Source organism: Chaetodon auriga, chromosome 2, assembly GCF_051107435.1.
Source record: "Chaetodon auriga isolate fChaAug3 chromosome 2, fChaAug3.hap1, whole genome shotgun sequence".
NCBI lineage: Eukaryota > Metazoa > Chordata > Actinopteri > Chaetodontiformes > Chaetodontidae > Chaetodon > Chaetodon auriga.
Genome location: NC_135075.1, coordinates 2,911,932 through 2,932,500, shown reverse-complemented (window position 1 = coordinate 2,932,500; position 20,569 = coordinate 2,911,932). Strand labels below are relative to the sequence as shown.

The 20,569-nt window shown below is 41.4% G+C and overlaps 1 protein-coding gene across 1 annotated transcript; it reads left to right on the top strand.

The window, feature by feature from the left end:
• Nucleotides 1-600: 600 nt before the first annotated feature.
• On the top strand, nt 601-20,082 carry atxn7l2a (ataxin 7-like 2a). The gene is made up of 10 exons (XM_076749816.1): nt 601-730; nt 1,751-1,819; nt 2,972-3,311; nt 4,446-4,699; nt 6,166-6,248; nt 10,005-10,216; nt 11,675-11,855; nt 13,061-13,182; nt 17,649-18,621; nt 19,691-20,082. Exons 1-10 carry the CDS (start codon nt 601-603, stop codon nt 19,706-19,708), a joined length of 2,382 nt encoding a protein of 793 aa, XP_076605931.1. The 3' UTR covers nt 19,709-20,082.
• Nucleotides 20,083-20,569: the final 487 nt, after the last annotated feature.

Genomic DNA, 20,569 nt, shown 5'->3' with positions numbered 1-20,569 from the left:
TCCCACTGAACAGGGGTGTGTTTGTCTAATAGAACATCACTTGGAATAAAAATATGCAGCTTTGAGGATTGTGAGCAAAGGAAGCCCTTAACTTATTCAAATCTGGAGACACAATTCTAGCGGAGCCTTAACATAAGTGATGAAGGCTGAATTATCAACAGGGGAAAGCGAGTAACTTCCCCAGGGCCTTAAACATCAGATGGCCCAAAAATCATATTCACTGTCTGTCAGTAGATTTTTAATTTGATTGTTAGCTAATGTTGAAGCTTTCTCTCACATAAGGCCCCAGTGTCAACAGTTTGTTTTAAGATTGTAATGATTTGATTATATGTTGTGCAAATTTGTGTTAAACCAAAGTCAAATTACCAAATACGACCAAATACACACACAAATCTGGTTGTTTTTTTCGCATCTTTGACTTTTAGGACACTGAAGCCACACCGTTGGCTATTGATGTGTTTCAGTGGTGAGACAAGGAAAAAAACAGAAGACATTTCCAGACTTTCTGTTCCAGTCCACTGTGTCCCAAGAACGCGCACGCAGGAAGTTCCTGTCCTATCGAGAGCGCGAAATATGACGTAAGTTGCTTGCCGCGCAGCGATGATGGCGGTGCGTGAACGCGCAGTAAAAGTAATGGCTGCTCTGGATCGGCGGCTTCCTAGCCTCGATGATTTCGTGGGTCAAAGCTGGACTGCCTGGGCCGAGTGGGCCGGTGTGACAGCGGCGGATGGTAAGGAAGCACACTGACGCAAACACTGGCAGCTGTGAAGCCATTTAATCAAAGCACCGGGGCTTATTTTCGTGGAAACGGAGGACAGAGCTAACCATGTTACCCAAACAAAGACCCTGCCGGGTCCTAGCGCTGGGTGGGTAACATGTTGCTCTCTCCCAGGTCCCACTGCATACGCTGTCTTAAAGAAAAAATAAGTCATCTTTATTCAGATATAGCCATTATAGTTTGTGTTTTACAGCTGTGGCCATTAAACAAACTGCCAGCGTTTAAGGGACGCGTTTCATTTGAGTGAAACGAGCCGGGCAGCGGTGGCATCAGAGCGGAAGGAGGCTAGTGTGGATGGGTAGGCGAGCAACTTCTTGCCGTGGAAAGCTAGGCTAGCTAGCTAGCTAGCAAGCCAGACTAGCCGTTGACGACGATGCAGTTAGCGTTAGCATGCTAATGCTAGCAGCAGGAGGATTGAGAGTAGACACCGGTGACGGAGGAGGAGTCTGATGCTGTTGCCACCATGTAAATGCTGGCCCAGCCTTTGATATTGGCTAACGTTCCCCTGTGTTCTTTTCGCTTCATTTTAATGTTCCACTTTGATACCCAGCGTCGCCACTTCCATTTAACTGATGTTAACATTTCTGTATGCGACAGGAAATCTCATGTGTGACTTCAGCCCAAAAAGTGCTCTCGCCCTTCCCAGCTTAGAGTATGTGCGCTCACTCATTGTCTGGCATCCCTCCAAGTGCTACTTTGTCAATAACTATCAAATGAAGTCCTGTTCCACCACACAATATCCACTGTTATTAGCAAACCAAGAGAAGAATGAGTTGAAAATGACCAGCAGCAGTCAATGGAGAAGCAGTTGACCCGCAAATCAGTCCTTTTATATAACACAGCTTAAGGGACTGTTTATGTGCAGAATTTGTGGAGTAAGGTCAGGCTTTGTCTTGCTGATGAACCTAACACACAACTTTTGGAAAACATTTGACCTTCCAAGGGGCTTATTGAACATGTGTGATGTTTCAGGACCTGATGTGGACGACTGCAACAAGAATGGCAAAAAGGCTGCAGAGGCCATGTCTCTCAGTAAGGAGGGTAAGTCTGTACGTGATCATCAACAAGACATAGTGGAGTCTGTCATTGTTTGGGACATTTAAAACAAGATGCTATAAACTGATAATCTTCCTCATGTGTGCTCCAGTTACTGTGCCTATACATTGACCTGTAAAGCTTAAAGCAACTGTACCTCAGCTTTTCTCAAGTCCAACCTTGCTCAGAGACAATGAGTAAATTGGTTCGCAGAAACCAGGGCTGGTATTAAAGCTGGCCAGTGTTTAGTTTAGGCACCTTCTGGCACCTGGCCTGGTCATGTGGAGCAGCAGCTGTCTTTGTGTATGCGTGTCAGAGCATGATGTGATGAAGCAAAAGGAGTACCTAGATGGTATGTGTGTGTGTGTGTCTAAGAATGTTCAACTTCTCAGTCATGCTGCATCAATGTCGCATGGGAATAACAGCCAAAACAAGGTGATGATGCAGAAGAATGAGCTGAGGTCCACACATTTGTTTTGACTTGAAGTTAATAAGTTTGTAATTGAAAATTTCTTTCTGCCTTTTCTCACTTGCGGGATACACCCTGGCATAGGCCGCCAGTCTATTGCAGTCTCACACTCACACACACAGGCATATTTACACAATTATGGGCAAAGTCACAAATTGGCCATAGCTTGCAGGTCTTTGGACTATGGGAGGAAATCTACTCAAGAATGAGAGCATCCAAACTCCAAGACACAGCAAGATGGCCCCATGGCTAACCATCACAAAAGCAATGCACAGTGGCAGATCAAAAAGCACCATTAAACTAATGTAGAGCTGCGTGACGACCCATGACATTGTTTGAGTACTCAGTAAATGGTTAATGTAAAGATTGCTCAGTTTCTTTAAAAGTGAATATATCATTACCTTTACATGACAATGTGTATTTCTGAGTTGATGTCAGAATCCAGGAAGTTGGGGACATTGTAGGTTACCATCTGAAAACAGATTATTCTCATCAATATTTTCTACCAGTACTGTCCAACTCCGACAGTACTTTTGAGAAGATGTACTATCATTCCGTTATGCAGTAATCGTCACTCCATGCCTCACAAAGTGACCCTGCCATGTTACTTCCTCTGCAGTCTGATATGTGTATGTTCATTGTATTTCCTCTCCCCTTCACTCATCCTCTCTCCGCTCCTCTCCTCCCAGACATGTCCATCTTTGGCCTCTACCCCGGCCATGATGACTTTTACCTGGTGGTGTGCAGCCATTGTGGCCAAGTAGTGAAGCCACAAGCATTTGAAAAGCACTGCGAGCGGAGACACGGCCCTCTGGCCAAGCTGTATGCCCGACTGCGCTCTCCCACCCCTGCACCCCAGCCCCAGCAGAGGCCCCACCATGGCCACTCTCCTTCCCATGGGACCAACACTGCTTCCGCTTCATCCTGGGAAGGTCGTGTCCAGGGGGTTGGGCAGCTACGGGCAGCGCCACCTTCGCCTTCCACCCCACCCCAGTACAGACACTCCAAGAACTCCAAGGATGGAGTACGGTAAGAACAGAGTGGGAAATGTTGGGGAGAAAGTTCTAACCTGAGCTTTGAATTGAACTTCACAGGAAAGTAGATAAAAGTTTTAAAGAAAGGAGTGTAGTCCCATGTTTTAATCCACTTAATGAAATACTTTTCAGTTTGATTACATTTGAAATGCCTTAAGTCACGTTTGTGTTTTTATAGAATATGTAGAACAAAGGGCTGAATTTGATTAAAGCAGTTGTTTGACATTTTGTTAAAAATGCTTTTTAACTTTAAAGGATTAGATGAGAAAATCAAAATCAGTCAGGTCTGTGTGGTAAATATGGGGTCACAGCCTTGTTAGCCAGTTAATTTAGTGTAGCTTAAAGACTGTAACTGGCCTGACTCAACAAATCTGCCTACCATCATCTCTGAAGCTTACCAATTAACATTTTTATATTTTAAAGGAAAAAGTTTCAAATAGAACATTGTGCTTTTATGTGCTGGAACATTTCTTGACCAGTAGCAGTCATTTCCAGACGGAAGTAACTGCACCAGCCAAGAAATGGTCCTACACACAACCCCCATAAACCCCCACAGTTTGTTGTTTATGTCATGAATTTTTTCATTCCATATATTTCCAGCAGCTACATTTTGGTGCAAAAAATGTATTTCTCATTTCAGTTATTAAAAATTAGAGGTGGACAACCTCCCAACCATTTTGAATGCATTTTTGGTGGCGTTGATTTGCATTTAAAACTGTAATGTATTAGCTGGTTCGATATGCATTAGAATTAGAGTCCAGCCTCAAAAGGCTTCAAATCAAACATGCATTAAGTTAAGAATGGAACGAATAAACTGTTCCTCACACCAACCTTAGACACTAAATTGAGAGGGGAAACCATCTAGAGGAAAGAGAAAACACAAAGAAAAGATTAATACTGATGTTATGAACAGATTGTATGCTGTCCCTGATTGTCTGACCCATGGCCAATCAGATCAAAGCCAAACAATAACTCTAAACTCAAATTTTTTCAGCCTTTGATAAAAAATGTGTCTGCTGCTGTCAACAAGCAGTACTTGATTCTTCACCCACAAAACACACGGTCAAGATAACATTTGTTTTAAAAAGTACATTTTCTAAGTTTGACTTGCACTTCTGCCATCACCCAGACATTCCCCACTGGACAAGTCCTCCCACAGCAGCCACACAGAATCATCAGTATTCAAGCAACCGCCACCTCTGGAGCCTCCAATGAGCTCTCCTCCACCATCGCTCAGAGATCCACCCTGGCCGCACGGAGGCACCCTGCCTAGACCTTCATCCAGTGACAGGCCCCCCACCCAGAGTCAGAGGAAGGACTCCTCTATGGCTTCTGCAGTGCCAGGTCACCGGATCCCAAGACCCTACAACAAAGTGGCCTCCAGTGAGTACAATGGAGAACTTTGGGTAATATGCAAGGAGTAAGTGGATGCTTATTATGCAGCCTGTCAGGTTCCATTTCTTAGATCTATGCTCTTTAAGAGGAAAATATAATTGTTAATGGAAACTGCATAGTATAAAATTATAGGATAATGCATGCAGCAATTGGAGTTTATACTCTAGACACCAAGTACACTTACTATTTGTGATAATTGCAAAGTAAACGGTGGAATTTCTCTGAAGTTAATCTACTAGGAATGGCCACAAAAGTAAAAATGGCTTCTGATAGAGAGATGGAACGTGCCTGGTGGAATTGCATGTATTGCCTAAAATGGCAGCAATCAGCTCCCTCAAACGCGTTGTGGAACATAGACAGAATGCGCCCGGTGGAATTTGAATGTTCTACTATGTCTACACAGGCAGTGTAGAGAAAGGCCATTAGCCATGCAGCAGCTTCACTTTTACGCCAGTGGCTACACATTCATGTTCTTGAAATTATTGCTGTGAACATTTTGGTAGCACTCAGAGCCTAATACACAATTGTAGGTATACTGGAATGCAAAAGTTTGGGCAGCCTCGTCCAAATTTCTGTGACTGAATAGTTAAGTGAGCAGAAGATGAACTGATCTCCAAAAGGCATTTGTTGATAGTGAAACATTCTCTTCCACATTTTAAGCAAGACGAGGGTATTATTTTGTTTTGTACAGTATTAGAATGGATAAAAAATGGAAAGAAGCACCATACAAAAGTTCGGGCACCCCAAGAGAATTGAGCTCTCCAGTAACTTTTATTAAGGTCTCAGACCTTAATTCACTTGTTGGGGTTGTGGCTCCTTCAGTCGTCCTCAGGAAAGGTCAGGTGATGCAAATTTCAAAGCTTTATAAATACTCTGACTCCTCAAACTTTGGCCCAACAATCAGCAGCCATGGGCTCTTAGAAGCAGCTGCTTAGCACTGTGAAAATTACAATAATTGATGCCCTCAAAGCTGGAGAAGGTTAAAAAAAAGACGGTAAAGTGTTTTCATGTAACTGTTGCAGCAGTGGAGGTCAAACTGAGGTGTGGAAGACCAAGAAAGCTTTCTGAGAGAACTGCTTGTAAGAATGCTAGAAACGCAAATCAAAACCTCACTTTGACTTCAAAAGACCTTCATGAAGATTTAGCAGACTCAGTAGTGGTGCACTGTCCCACTGTGCAGTGACACCTGTACATATATGACCTGTATGGAAGAGTAATCAGGAGAAAGCTTTCCTGAATCCTCACCACAAAATTCAGCATCAGAGATTTGCAAAGGAACATCTAAAGAAGCCTGATGCTGAAGTAATCTTCATTAAAATATTCAATTTGTGGTGAAAATGCATGAAATGTCTCAATGTCTGGGTTTTTTGTTGGGATTATTGACAGCACTATATGTGGGGTATTGCGATATTGTGTGATGATGTAGCTGAGATGCTGTCTCTGTGTGTCCTCAGAGAGGGAGTGTGACTTGGACAAACACTGCGGCGTCCTTGACCCTGACAGGAAGAAAGTCTGCACTCGCCTCCTAACATGCAATGTAAGCTCCAAACACACTCAGCTTCACCAGGCTAATGCACTACCTTCTCTCCTCAGACTCTGCAAGTTTTCTTTCTTATTCCTTTTTCTCATGTCATTTTTCATCTATTTTCTCTGTGTTGTTCAGCAAAAGGTCCCTTTTGATTGTGATCCAATTAATCAGAGCAGAAAAGAAGGTTGTGAGTGTATGGTCTTTGCAATACTCAGATAATGGCCAATAAGTCAGATAATATTCTTGACATTGTGCCTTTATCAGATGGTTGCTGGCAACAGAAATATGTCTGTGTTAGAGAAGGGACCATGTGTGATGCAGGCTCTTAACTAAAGTGATACCCTTGAAGCTTTTTGAAAATACATAAAGTGAGATTCTACACGGCTAATTGCAGTTTATATATGACAAGTAAGACAGACAACAAACAACGAATCTGGAATAGATTCTTGATTGCTTTTGGATGTCATATGTTCTTGATAAAGTTGCATTTTGATTGGAATATGAAGATTAACAAAGAGTGCCCCTTTATTTCCATGGTAATGTATGTATTATTGTTAGTCATTGTTAGGTTTCAAAGACATACTGTCAATATTTTTTTAGGATTTTTCGACTCATCAAACCGTTCAGTGAGCCCTTCTGTCCTGCATGGAAACCATGTTTTCTATTCGATCTGCTTGTATCTTGCTGTGGAAGTTCAGTGTTCTTTCAAGAAGAATTGTTTACCAATCTAGTATTCCACAATTGTTGCTTTGATGCATGAGTTGGATTTATTCCGGATTCTACATTCATCATTGTTTTAATAGTTGCTTCAGATAAAGTGGGCAAAAAGAAGAGATATGAGTGATAGCAATGTGAGATCAGAGTAGATCTTTTCAAATGAGTCAAACTGCAGGCTGCTCTTTGTTACTGAGCAGCACTGACTGATACTGAGTGCTGAAAATGGCTCCCAGCACAGGAAGAGTCCTTATATGGTGGCTGGTGTGTTAAGGAGGAAGTGAGTGTGAGAGGCCACATCCAGCTGAGTAGAGACAGGATGACCTGATTAACAGGAAATGACAGGAGTGACGGGAAAGACATGCAAGAAAACCATCTGCATCTTATACCTGCTCAGTAGGTGAACAGACTCTCAGTAGGTGGCTGTATTTTCTCCTCCACCTGCTACTAGGAGGGAAATATGTCATGCAGTCATTTTAACCACTCATTTAGAATGATTGAGATTAGAAGTGTGTTTAATGTGCAATACTGATGGATTATTTCAATGATAACCACAGTAGTCCTGCCTCACAAAGCCTCTTCGATGTTCTATTGTTTACTGAAAGAATTTAGTAGAGACTCTTGCCAAAACAATTAGTGGATTAGTTTTCTCACAAAAAAATGTGTGTCATTTTGAAAATATCAAACATTAGCTGGTTTGACAGAATTCACTTCCCTTTTCTGTTTGATTTTATTGCAAATGTATGTTTTTGGAAAATAGGCAGCTTGAGGACATCACTTAGAACTGGTGAAGTGTGATGGCCATGCCATTTGTGTTGTCATTTAATAGAATAAATCAATCAGTTATTTGAAAAATCATTCTTAGTTTGATAAATCATCAGGGATTTCCAGAGCAATAAGACATTTTATGATGACACAGGATCAACAGTTTAAAACCTGACTCATTTGTGATCCTTTGTTTGATCTGGGTACAGGTTTCATATGCTATATACATCACATATCCAAACTCATACAGCTGTGACCTGCCAGTGACCCGAATACATCATATACCACTGGAATTTTTCTTAATGATTAGGATTGCCCAGAATCATTTTCCATTCTTTAGGAGGACCCCCTAGATTGGGAAATTAGGGGTAAACTCAAAGGTTTCTAGTTTAATTTGTCATTTTAACTCTTAAAAAATACAGTTGAAATGAAATATTGTTTCTCTAGGACTGGGTTATAAAAACTGAGCAAAAGACAAAAATATAAGAGTAAAACATATGGGTCATACTGTAAGGCTGTCCATTGGCCAGAAACGACATTTGAAGATTGCTTTTAAAAAATAACATTGGTTCGAACCATTCATGGAAAAAAGAAGACATACCACTTGTATATTGTTTCAACTTAAGCTTCTTTCAAAAGATCTACATACCTACACATTACAACAGAAACAAATATAATAATGTTATATACTGTGTTATTGAATTATTTGCTACTCTCAACTTGACCGACATTTCATTTTCAATCAGTGAAAGTGATGTTGTGGCTGGGTTTCCAGTTGGTGCTGGTGTTGTGTTGAAGTCTGTTCCCCCATCGAATAATGTTCCAGTCCTGTTAGAATTGTGTTTCCCATAGTGCTACCCACTGACTGGTAAAGTTAGGGATAAGCTTGGATGCACATTAAAGGGGAAACACTGATTGATGGGACGCAGACTTCAGCACAATTATGGAAAGGATCCATACAGAGATACCTTTTTGTTAGAGTAAGAGCCTTTTTGTTTACCTATGAACAGCTGTTATGTCGCTCTCACCAAAGCCACCACACTGCATTTAAAGACACAGTCATTCAGAACCGCTCCCACGATGGTGCTGCCTTTCTTTCCATTCCATTCCAGTGGAATGTATGGATTTTTTTTTACAATTCAAACATTAGTTTGAATTTAGAATATTTGTTAACAGCCCTAGTATTTGTTAACAGCCCTAGTCTACTTCAGTACTTTGAACAAAGTGTCAGCATACGCCCCAACAGGATTTGTTGGGTGTGAAAGGTCAACCACCAAATTCTAAATAATCTCCACCATCCCACTACTGTTGCCCGGAAACACTGGAATTCCACAATTGATGGGTCTTAGACTGATGCCTAAGTAGAATCAGGTTCTTTTCATGCACTCTCATGGAACCCACCACAGTTACCCTTACTCTCTACCTTTTACCCAGCCCAACCTGCTCTAATCATAAACTCAACTATTCCCTTTCGTCTTAAAGATGCTGTCAGACAGTGAGAGGTTCAGTGGCTGAACACGCGGGGCTATTTGGTGCTGCTGTGGAGTTGATGTGTGCTGTTATTCCTGGAAATGTTTTTTGTCACATTTTGTTACTTTTTTAAACAATTCTTGTATACATTCTGTGTTTGTCTGTATGTTTAATTGCTGCTGCAACATATTAATTTCCCAAATTGAGATCAATAAAGAAGCAATCTAAAGTCAATGATAGTTAAACTTTTTCAGCTTGCTTAGACATTGGCAACCACAAAAAACTACTACTAACTACAAAAAAGAGCAAAGTTTAGTGGTATCTGAGTTGCCTGAAGTATATGCCTCTTCATCAGACAGATCAATGAAGAGAAACAGCTTTGTGGCAACATCAGACCCAAGTTTGATTATCTGGTTTGGGTCAATAAACAATGCTCATGATATAAGTTAGCCAAACTTGTTACGCTAATCACGTTATATTGATATCCATTTCCTCTATTTTAACTTACAACCAACTGTATTTGGTTAAGTAATGAGATAAGAGAAGCTTGAATCTGTAGTCTATGCTGCAGGTTGTTTGTAGAACTGGAGGAAGCCAGTAGCAGTGGTTGGGGAGTTGAACCCTGCTGTCGCCTGTTCGAAGTTACACATCTTCATAAAAACAATCATATTGTGCTTTAAGCCAAACATTGTGCTTGGCAGGCCAGTCCACAATTTTGCGCAACTCACCAGTTGTAAGTTTAGCCATTTACTTTAAGTCAATACAATCAAGGGTAAATTCTGTCTAACTGGCAATATAATGTGTCCTGGTCCTCAGATCCACTCCATCCACCAGCGAAGGAAGGTGGTGGGCCGCAGCAAAAACTTTGACCAGCTTGTGGCAGAACTCAAGACCAAGGTTCGTGAGAAAGGGGCCCAATCCCTGGAGGGAGGCTCCTCCACTGGACGCTCTCCCAGCCCAGAGGCCCCCAGGGAGCAGGCTGGGGCTCCCCACTGCAGGAGACCTCTGACAAGTCTCCCTGCTTTCAGGTTAGTGAGTTGTACTGAAACTAGTTAGTGATGCATACACACGTGTACAAGGTAGCAGCTGGGGCATTTCTTGACATTCTAAACCTTTGTCTTCCTTCAAATCAGATGAAAAAAAAATCCACAAAATAGGTTGCTGTGTTTGGTGAAAACATAATCTTTTCCTCAGTTTTTCAAGCAGCCACACTTTTACTGCCCACTCACACAGACACAGTAATAACAGTTGTGTCTTTTAACCACCTTAGTTGATCAGACAAATAATTTGGCTTGCAGCAGTGATGCGTGGTCAGCTACTGGAAATCAGATAGGGAAATCATTTTTACCAAAGCTTAGTTGTACTCCTAACGTACAGCTTACCTACAGCAGATGTGTGTATGTTGCAAATCTGCTCACAAAGTGTTCAACCTTCAACCCACACTTGACTCATTGGCTGTCTAGGTTGAACTGTTGTCACTATTCAGACTACAGTCTAGAGATCCTATCTATTCACTTTTAAACCACAAAATTACAAGGATTTAATTACACAATCACTAAATATAGCTGATTTCAGATCTGTGTGGTTCTCGCACACTCAGTCATTGTGTCCTGTGCTCTGTGTCTCTCTTGCTCTCTCTCTCTGACTTTCTTTAAATAAAGATCCTAAACATCAACGTCATTGTACGAACGACATACACCTGTCAATACCTGCCACATAGCGAAAGAGGGTGAGAGGTTGGTTGTAGATTCAGGGTGGCTGAAAGCATGTCAACCCATTCAGATTGACCACCAAAATATGTTTAACCTGCATTACTCCCTTGGTCTGAATTGGGTGTAACATTACTTGATTGAAGCTTGTTAATTACAGATGTTAATGGAATTACTGGATCTGATCACTCGGTTACCACTTAATTCTGTACACCAAGCTGAAACTAATGTCGTAGTTTCAACTTGTAAGCTAAACAACAGAAACACCTGTTTGTGTAATACACAACAGTTTAACAGCACCACACACTGCAGCCATACATGATCATACAGTTGAATCACCTCCTTTCCAAAAGAGTTTCAAAACAAACTGAACACTCTAACCTTCATGAAGGGGAGGTTTATTGACATTTGTATTAGACTACATTCCTTTGAGCTTTTTGAACCTAATAAACTGGCAACTGGGTGTGTGTCCTAATTAATATGAACACATTCCTAATTCCAAAGCCCTGGTAGAAAAAAAGGACATGGAATCATGCTGACGATGAGAAGGAACTACAAAATTCTAATGGAAGCATAGGGAATAAGTGCTTGGGCAAGTTAATGTAGAAGGTCTAACTAGATCATGTTTCTGAATGTGACTGATGGAGCATTGCACAGCCAGTAATTGTGAGATAATGGGTGTTTGGGTCAGAGACTGTGATCATGTGTACTGTATATTATGGTATAACTATATGCAGTATGATTTAAACCAACATGTTGAGTTTGTTCCTTTTACAGTCGGTCTACTGCTGTGTCGGAGAGTACCACAGAGGAAGAGAAGCAGTGGCAGGATGAGGGAAGTCTGCGAGCCCTCTCACCGCTTGTCCATGGGCGAATCTCAAGTGATGAAAGTGAGGCTGAAGGACAGGAGGAGTCCGTTGAGTTCCCATCTTCTGCTGCACATCCCAGACCACTAGCGGTGAGCAGTTTGTTTTGGGGTTTAATAGTGGTAAAAGCTTTTTTGTTTTGTTTTGCTTTTGTTTAAAGCAAACTCAAAAAATAGAACAGGAGCATCTCATTAAGCTGGTGTGTCTGTCCACCTGATGTGCAAAAAAACTAACTTTCGAAACTCTGAGTTTCTGTATACATATTTTATCATGATCACCTTTTCCAATTTTTTTTTTTTATTTAACTTACATTAGAACAACTTCTACAAAGCATACTAGATGCATCACTGCTTTTTTGTTGGGTATTGTTTTTGCAGATTTTACCTCCAAAACAATTTTGTGTCATCAGACTACAGCACTTGTGTTCTAAAAAGCCTTGAGTGGTATGTTGCTCACTGAAGACATTGGCTGCATTTGAAGCCGCCTACTATACTGGCAGTACATAGTGAATTGGCCAATATGTAGCATGTAGTATGCAGTATACAAACAAAACATCTCCAGTACCAACTGTGTCCCACAACGCAAATCACTGGAGTGCTCACAACATCCAGCTGGGCTAAACAACAGGAAGTTTTTCCTTTACCCAACAGTCACACAGACCACTGCAGCCAACACAGCAGACCTTAGCAACAACGGCAGAGGAAAGCCAGGCCCACCACTGCAAGATATTCTTTATTATTGTACCTCTGGTATTCTGTCATTACATGAACTTTTTGATGGGAAAATAATCAGGTTGCTATTAGCTCGATTGTTGTTAATAGCTGCTTTCCAAAACTGGAAGCCAGCTAAGTCTGGCCTTGTAGACTGCAAAAAACATGGATTTAACAGTTTGATACTGCATTCTACTATGAAAAACGTATCTAGTATGCAGTAGCGACTGCATACTACGTTCGTTGGCAGTATGTATTAGGCGGATCAGAATACAGCCATCTTGTGATGAGGTCACTGGTAACTTTTCCCTGTGAGGACTGATGGCAAATCATGTTTGTGCAAATGATGCTGCTCAGTGAACCAATGAACTGTTTCATTGTCAAGCTCACAGCAGAGCTTGGAATGGTTTTTATCCTGCTTTACCCAGAAATACATCAAAACAAGACTGTAGTGAAATTTGATTTCACTAACTGTGAAACCACAGAATAATGCAGGTGTTTCTAAGCCACCACTGACCACCACTGGTACAGATAACAAGAGGAGACATTTGCCTATGACAAATTTACAACAAGTATTCTTTCTCTAGGTATGTTCATTTGGCAGCCATGCGTTGGGTCACGGCATCTATACGTTTGACAGGAGGCTTCATCACCTGAGGTCGGCTCTCAGCAGCATGCTGGAGCAGCACATCAGCGCCCATCTTTGGAAGTAAGAAACCTGAGCTCACATTCTTGCTTGGCTTTTTTGACTTTGCTAATTCTTAAGATTTTTTGCAAAGCTGTATAATATTATTTCAGAGGTTCTCAAACATATTACTTAAAATTCCGCATCTGATATTTATTGAAGGTTAGAGGTCCGGAACAAGTGACAGTGACAAAATAACATTTAATCAATTAATTAATGTCACATCTCTTGTGATTGGGCCAGCACCGATGGCTCAGACAGTTAGTCCATATTTATTTCTGACACATTCTTACAACTACATTTACACTACTTGTAGAAATTGTGTGCTAGAGAAAACAAGCACATTTTTTATCTATTTTAGGTGCTGATAGCAAATTCAACTTCGACAGCTTAGCTACCAGTGAATAAGTTCCTACCTCAACAAAAAACAAGCAAAAGTAGTCAGTCTGAGAGTCACTACAGTCTAACAAAAAACCAAACTGACTTGCATCTAATGGATAAGCTGCATGATTCTCCGACAACAGTGGAGTAAGTTCCCATTTGGAATTGGATGGTCATGACAATCCTCACCAAATTAATTGTGATTCACAATATTGTCTTGATAACCATCAAAATCTGCTTAAAACTCTAAAAATTGCACTAAAACTAAAACATTTTAGTTGCGTCACATAGAGCACTCTTTCTCAACTGGTGGGTCTTGGACCCATTTTCAGTGGGTCGCGGGCCTTTGCCTTGGCAAAAAAAAAAAAAAAAAAAAAAGTTAAGAAAAAAAATTATGTGCTTTTATTTATTTTTATGCAGTGGAGTGCTGTCTATTTGTGTCTGGGCTCTCTGAATGGTGGGTCCCAAAGCCAGACCAGTTGAGAATCACTGGTCTAAAGCAGTGATTCTCAACTGGTGGGTCCCGTTTCAGTGGGTCGCGGACCTTTGCCTGGGCAGTTAAGAAAAAAATAAATTACGTGCTTTTATTTTGAAGGGGATTTTTACGGAGTGGAGTGCCATCTTTTTTCCTAGATTTGGGTCACAGCTTGTCATTAAGAGGTGATGTTGTGTCCCGAACCCAGACTAGTTGAGAACCACTGACATAGAGGACTCATCTTTTTTAGTAAACATCCTTTTTAGTAAAATCTTCTTGATACGACCAGTTTTTTTAATGAGGACAAACTAATAAACTGCAGTCAGTTCTCCGATGCTCAATAATCTTTCTGTCTTTTGTGAGCTGGCCAGGTGTAGGATACGTGTAGAGGGACTGCACCACACAGTGCTAACATTATAACGTTACATCCAACCACAAGGAAAAGATGAAGCACATTAGCTATTTAGCTAGATAGCTAATGTTACCTGACTAATGTTAGCTAAATTCACTGGTTACTAAAATGTGAATATACATATACAACACACACACAGTCATAATTTAACCTACGTTTAGAGAAATGTCAAGTTACGCTAACTTGACCAACATTTTTTACGTGAACTCACAGTAATGTTAGTTAATTGTACCTGGACTTCAACAGAGCTGAATGCTGGTCATGGAGATTGGAGTGCAAATTGGAGACTCCCTCCTCCGACAGGTTTTGCATGTGGGCATCTCATCTCCCTGTCCTTCTCTAGTTCGGAATCCATAGTATTTCCACACATCTGATTTAACTTTTTTTTTTTTTTGAGGGTATAATGGGCAGGCCAGCCTTCAGCCATTGTGACAGACTTAGGATTTTAGATTGTTTCTGGAAAGATGCAGGCTTCCCCTTGTGGCAGTTCAAACCAATCAAGGACTATAAGTTAGCAAGCTAGACTGCTTTTTCAAGTCACTCATGAGGATATTCATAATTATCCCGATTAACTATGATCCCGATAATGGAAATTCACCATGGTCAACTTAAGTACTGGCTTGTTGGCAAACTGGTGCAATCACTCACAGGATGACTTGGCTTCTATCGCTGGTGAGTAATGTTAGATGCGTGCATTTTCTGAATTCGTTAATAATCTACAGGGTGAATGTGGCCCGTGGGCTACCAGTCAACGATCACAGAGTTATGGGCTGGGTCTACACTGTCTTTCCGTTCAGTCCAGATGCGGACTGAGCTCTGGACTTTGACAAGCCCTGTATTATCCTACTCTAAATGTTTTTCTTTATTGTATGAAAAATGAAAGTAGTCCTTTTTCAAAAAACACATAGGCTTGAACCAGTTGAATATCTATTTTTGTGCATTGCGTCCATAAGAGGGAAAACCAAAACACAGAGGCATACCATGTATATTATTTCAACATAAACATCTTTTAAAAGATCCACGTACCTACAGATAATAAAATCAATGAATGAAATTATGTCCTATACCCTGTTGTTGAATTATTCACTTGTCTCAGCTTGACTTACATTTAATTTTCAATCAATGAAAGTGACATTGTGTGCAGAGTTTCCACTTTGTGCCGGCACACGTCCTGGATTTTAATGTCCTGGACAAACAGGAGCAATTCTGGCCACTTATTATCTGATTATAAACCCTATGTTCCCATCTTTCTATGTCCAAGTGACAATGGGGATGGGAAAGGGGACAACAATTTTGGAAGTTTTTCCAGTATTTAGCTGTTGCATGCTGTAATTCCTCCAGGCATTTGTGATCACCAGCCATCCCGTCATCCGTCGTGCAGTGCATTCAGTGCAGCCACCAGGGTGGTGCTGTGTATGGATGGGTGACATGTCTATATACTACAACTATTCAACCCACTAATGCAAATTGGCTGCTACTTTTAATGGAACACACTGTACCACCATCTTAATTACAGAGTTGATATCTGCCAACCCACAGTGATCTGTTTAAAATGCTTATGGCTGATGTGGCACCCTGGCTGCTCACCTTGTAGATTGTTCGCCCCTGCTGCTATGATGGTGTCTCCACCACAGTGGCCTGGGTTTGATTCCAACCCAGAGTCCTTTGCTGTATGTTGTCCTCTTTCTCCCCCATTGCTGTCGCTCTCCATCTGTACTGTCCAATAAATTCAAAAAGCCAAACAGTGGCGAATGATAATTGATGGGTTGTACCAGATCAAGTGTACCACTCTCTTTCCACCTCCACCTCATTCAGGTTTCTCTGTTGATTCTTCCCTCTGTAAATGGATGAGGGCTAGCTGCATCAAATCCTGTGTATTGGTAACACTAGCTGATAAACTTGAGTGTAACCCACTGCTTAGTCACTAATAGATGAAGCAGATGGTGTTTTCTGCTGCCCAGAATAGCAGTGGTGAAGAGTCTGTGAAGTTGGAAGGAAGATGGAGACTGGCTTCCCTGAAAATCAGATGATATTGACTGCATTTACATGCACACAGGAAAAAAAAGCTCATTGGAAGAATTTGGGTTCAGAACATCAGAGCCCTGCAGTAACCTAGTTACAGCCAAATCTGTGCTTTTGTCTGGCTGGTTAGTAATCAGATTGTATTTGTACCCACTACTGCATATTTGAACCAAGATTTGCACGCTTTATCTTAATGGTATTAAGGTTATCTCACACATTGAGTGAACTTTGTAGGACTTGTAGCTCATATTTGAATTCAGTCTTTGTTATTGTTTTTTAAATAAAGAAAAGAACAACATGAACATGAGAACAATATGAAAACAATAATAATTACAAATAGCATACCCCCTCCCAGCCATAGTAGAGACAGATGTACAAACCAATGAAATTACAAGTATAATTAAGCACAAACAAGTGAGACACAAACCAATTAATCACATTGTATTTTGCAGTTTATATTATTATACAGCTTATGTAGAATGGTCAAATCAATAGTGTGTCCATGGTCCCTTGGTGTTCATGAGAAACCTTTGGTAAAGGTTGTGTTTTAATGGTTTCTTAAATGTAAACAATCGTGCAGTAAGAAGTTGCAATAAGCAGTAATGTAAAACATAGTGTTGTGATGTATGAAAATAATGGCCAATACAAAATGTGAAAGTTTGCCTCTCTGCTTTGTCTCATGGCATTCTTCACTTCTGCAACTTTAATTATGGTCAGAACTGTTAAACCAGTGAGAGTTGACTGGTAACATAGCAGCAGAAGACTGTTGTCACGTTACTTACAGCTTAAAATATAATGAGCAGTGATTTAGAACAGTGGTTAAACTGTCAACTGAACTACGTTTAATCTGTTCTGTTTGGATAGTTTCAGTGGCCTCCTGTATTGTATTTTATGTAATGAATACATTTTTAATGCATATTATTTTTAACAATATTAAGATACTATCCAGGAAATATAGTATCTGGAAAAAGTACTCAGTTCTTCAAATAGTAACTTCAACTTCTTGAACAGATTGATCAGATTTTAATCAGATTTCCTAAATTTTGCCATAGAATATTGGATTTCAGAAGCTCCAATTTAGAAAACATGTCCTGGACAAAGTTTGATCTGAAGAGGTTGATCTGTCAATTCAGGGTTAAAGCTCTCATTTAATGTCTGTTTTGGTTCATTCATTTATGCTTTTTCTTTCTCTAAATCCAGGAAATTACCTCAAGCCACAGACCTTCAATCTCCATCTCCCTCAGCCAAGACCATCACTTCCTCGTCACCCTCCTCCATCGCCACCTCTTCTTCGTCTTCATTACATTCTAAGGTCCGCACAGGAAGTCATATCAGCTCCTCTCTCAAAACTGCATCCTCCTCCTACTCCTCTTCCAGTCGTGGTCCCGGGAGACCCCCGACAGCCATACAATCAGAGAACTCTGGGGGCAGTGGCAGCGGCAGCAGCATTGGTGGTGGCCATCTGGTGTCTCCGAGTAAGCCTGTGACGGTGCGTCAGGTGGCTCCGGGGCGACCCAAGAATCCTGTGGGGCGTCCCAGCAAGCAGATGTTGAAGCTGCGAGAGGAGGCAGCTGCCGCCGCTGCTCTCCGCAAACGCAAAGCCCCGTCCCAGGAAGGGGAGCACTCAGGCCCCGACAGGAACTGCATCATCCTCCAAGACCGGGGCCGCCCACCTTCTGCTGCCTCTTCCTCCTCCTCCTCATCTTCTTCCTCTAAACCCCCAATTCCCTCATCTCTCCCACATGGACAGACCAATGGCACGCTTTCTCCTAGCAGTAAACCTCGCCCCCAGCCCTCACCCTCAGAGTCCCACTCACCAGCCGCCAAGGCAGTCTGGACCTACAGACGAACACACACTCCTCTGAGCCATTCATCACCCCCAGACCCTGCCTCCAAAACCAACAACTCCCACAGCCAGGGTGGTGTGGGGGACTCAGGACTGCATGGACAGGGCAGCACGAGGGGTTTTGAGCACCAGGGGCTGGTGAAGAAACGCAAGGGGAGCGGCATGGAAGAGCATTCGCCCTCCTCCAAACCCTCAGCGCACCGCCTGTCCTCTTCCTCTTCCAGCTCTGCCACCTCCTCCTCTCCGCGCTCAAACTTCTACCCCTGGAAGGACAGTAAAGGCGCGGGGCTGGCTGGAGGCGTGGAGAAAAAACTGGGCACACAGAAGGTGAGTTTGGAGGAGAGAAAAGGAGGAGATCAAACAGCACAAAGGTTAACAGGAAAAATGATTTGTGGTTAAAGTTACAATATGCAGCTTTGCTCCATGAGGCTGCAGTGTACAGTTAGTGTCCTTGTTCTGTGGTGGTCAAAAGGTCAACTGGATTTGCCGTCATTTGTAGAGCTGACGTGACAGCTTCTGTAAAATGTCCATAGGCCATGAAGAGACCAACGGTGAACACTGACAAACACATCACTGATTGGTGTCGCTAACCTGACTTGTTAAAAAACATAGTAACTATATTAGTTTGTTTAATTACTGTTAGTTTACCTTCATAGGTAGACAGGCAGTGGTGGAGGAAGTAGTAATACCACACAGTAACAATATTCTGTTTTTAAGTCCTGCATTGAAAATGACTACAGCTGCTGTCCTCTGCGACGGAGCGAGCTCCAAACCTTTCACAGCTGCCTTTCAAAACAAGACATATGACTTGAAACTAAGATTTTCTGTAGACATTTGTCTTTGTGATAAAAGACATGCGTTGTCAGTTATTTACATTTTGTCTAAAAAAACAATTAGAATCTCATAAAATCAGTCACCTCTCTGAGAACGTCATGGGGAGTTTTCTGTGGGCTGGTTTTCACAACTGTGTTTCACAACTTCTGAAATATTGTTTCATGTCTATAATGAATAAAACATTAAAAATGGATGAACCACAGGTCTAAAAATTTTGTCACCTTATGCTTAGGGTGTCAGTCAGCTAAGAGTTATGTTACCATGGCAACAGTCAGTGACACGTGATTACAAGGTTGCTCAGTTGGAGTTAGCAGAGGTTAGCAGTTTTAAGCTGAAGCCTAATTAGCTATTTATTTTAAATTTCAAGCTACCCAGAATATAGAGTGACTGTCACATTTAAAGTACACGTCCTGATTTTGGTGTAGTGCTCAGTTGCATCCCCAAATCCCCAAAATTGATAGAGTAGTTTTATTTGACTCTGTTTTGTACAGTTCTGAAGTGAATATACAAACCTGCTGTCAAAATGAAAGTAACACTTTCATATTTTTCTTTTGTCCCACAGCCAAAACTGCACCATTAAGTGTGCCTGCCTTACAAGCCACTATGAGGGAGCCAGCTCTGCTCAGTCCAAGACTGAGGCAACAGGACTCAAATGCGTGTGCGTGCGTGTGTATGTGTGTGTGAGAGCGAGCGCGCCCGTCTGCCTGCCTTTTGTCTATTGAGCAAACGCTCAAGAATGGGTGTGTCAGGTTGTTTGTATGTGCAGAGTTCGTGCAGTATGGATCTGTTGGTGTGTGAATCAGTTGTCTGGATGAATGTCTGAGGGAAGCTGGGAGTGGGAGGGTGGGATAAAATTCAGAGTATGGATTAAGAAATACCTCAAGACCATCCGGTTATGCTGCTAAATTAAATATGTTGGTTTATAAAAATGGATTAAAAATGTCCTTTACACTTGGTTTCTTGGTTTCTATTTTTAAGACTATATGTGTTATATTTAAGCTCTTGATCTTTCTCTTAAATTTCCCATTTCCTTCAGTAAACACTCCTCAGTGTATGACAGTTCTCCAGTAATGTTCTGTACCTGTATGTTCTAACGCTTCATTGCTCAGTGAGTGCAGTGTCATGGGCATCATTTTATTTCTGATTGCACATGTCATCTTTGGAAACTTTTGAATCCTCAGATCAACTTAAAATACATTTCCACCTTTCATGATACAGTTTGTGAGATAAGATTTTTTTTAACAGGGCAACTGTGACAGTAGTTTTTACAGAAATGGTAACCATAAAGATCATATAAATGAACAATGTAAAACAGTCCGGCTATCACAAGTTCCTAAAGAAGGAATGTCTTCTTTACTTAGTGTTGATGGTGACATGAAGGATTTTTATGAAACCCTTTAACGTATTAGAATAATGTTGCCGTGCGATGGCCTACTTTTTT

Coding starts and splice junctions, on each gene's coding strand:
- atxn7l2a (XM_076749816.1), top strand. CDS start 601: ATGATGGCGGTGCGTGAACGCGCAGTAAAAGTAATGGCTGCTCTGGAT. Junction 731..1,750: donor CGGTGTGACAGCGGCGGATG/GTAAGGAAGCAC, acceptor GTGATGTTTCAG/GACCTGATGTGGACGACTGC. Junction 10,217..11,674: donor ACAAGTCTCCCTGCTTTCAG/GTTAGTGAGTTG, acceptor TTCCTTTTACAG/TCGGTCTACTGCTGTGTCGG.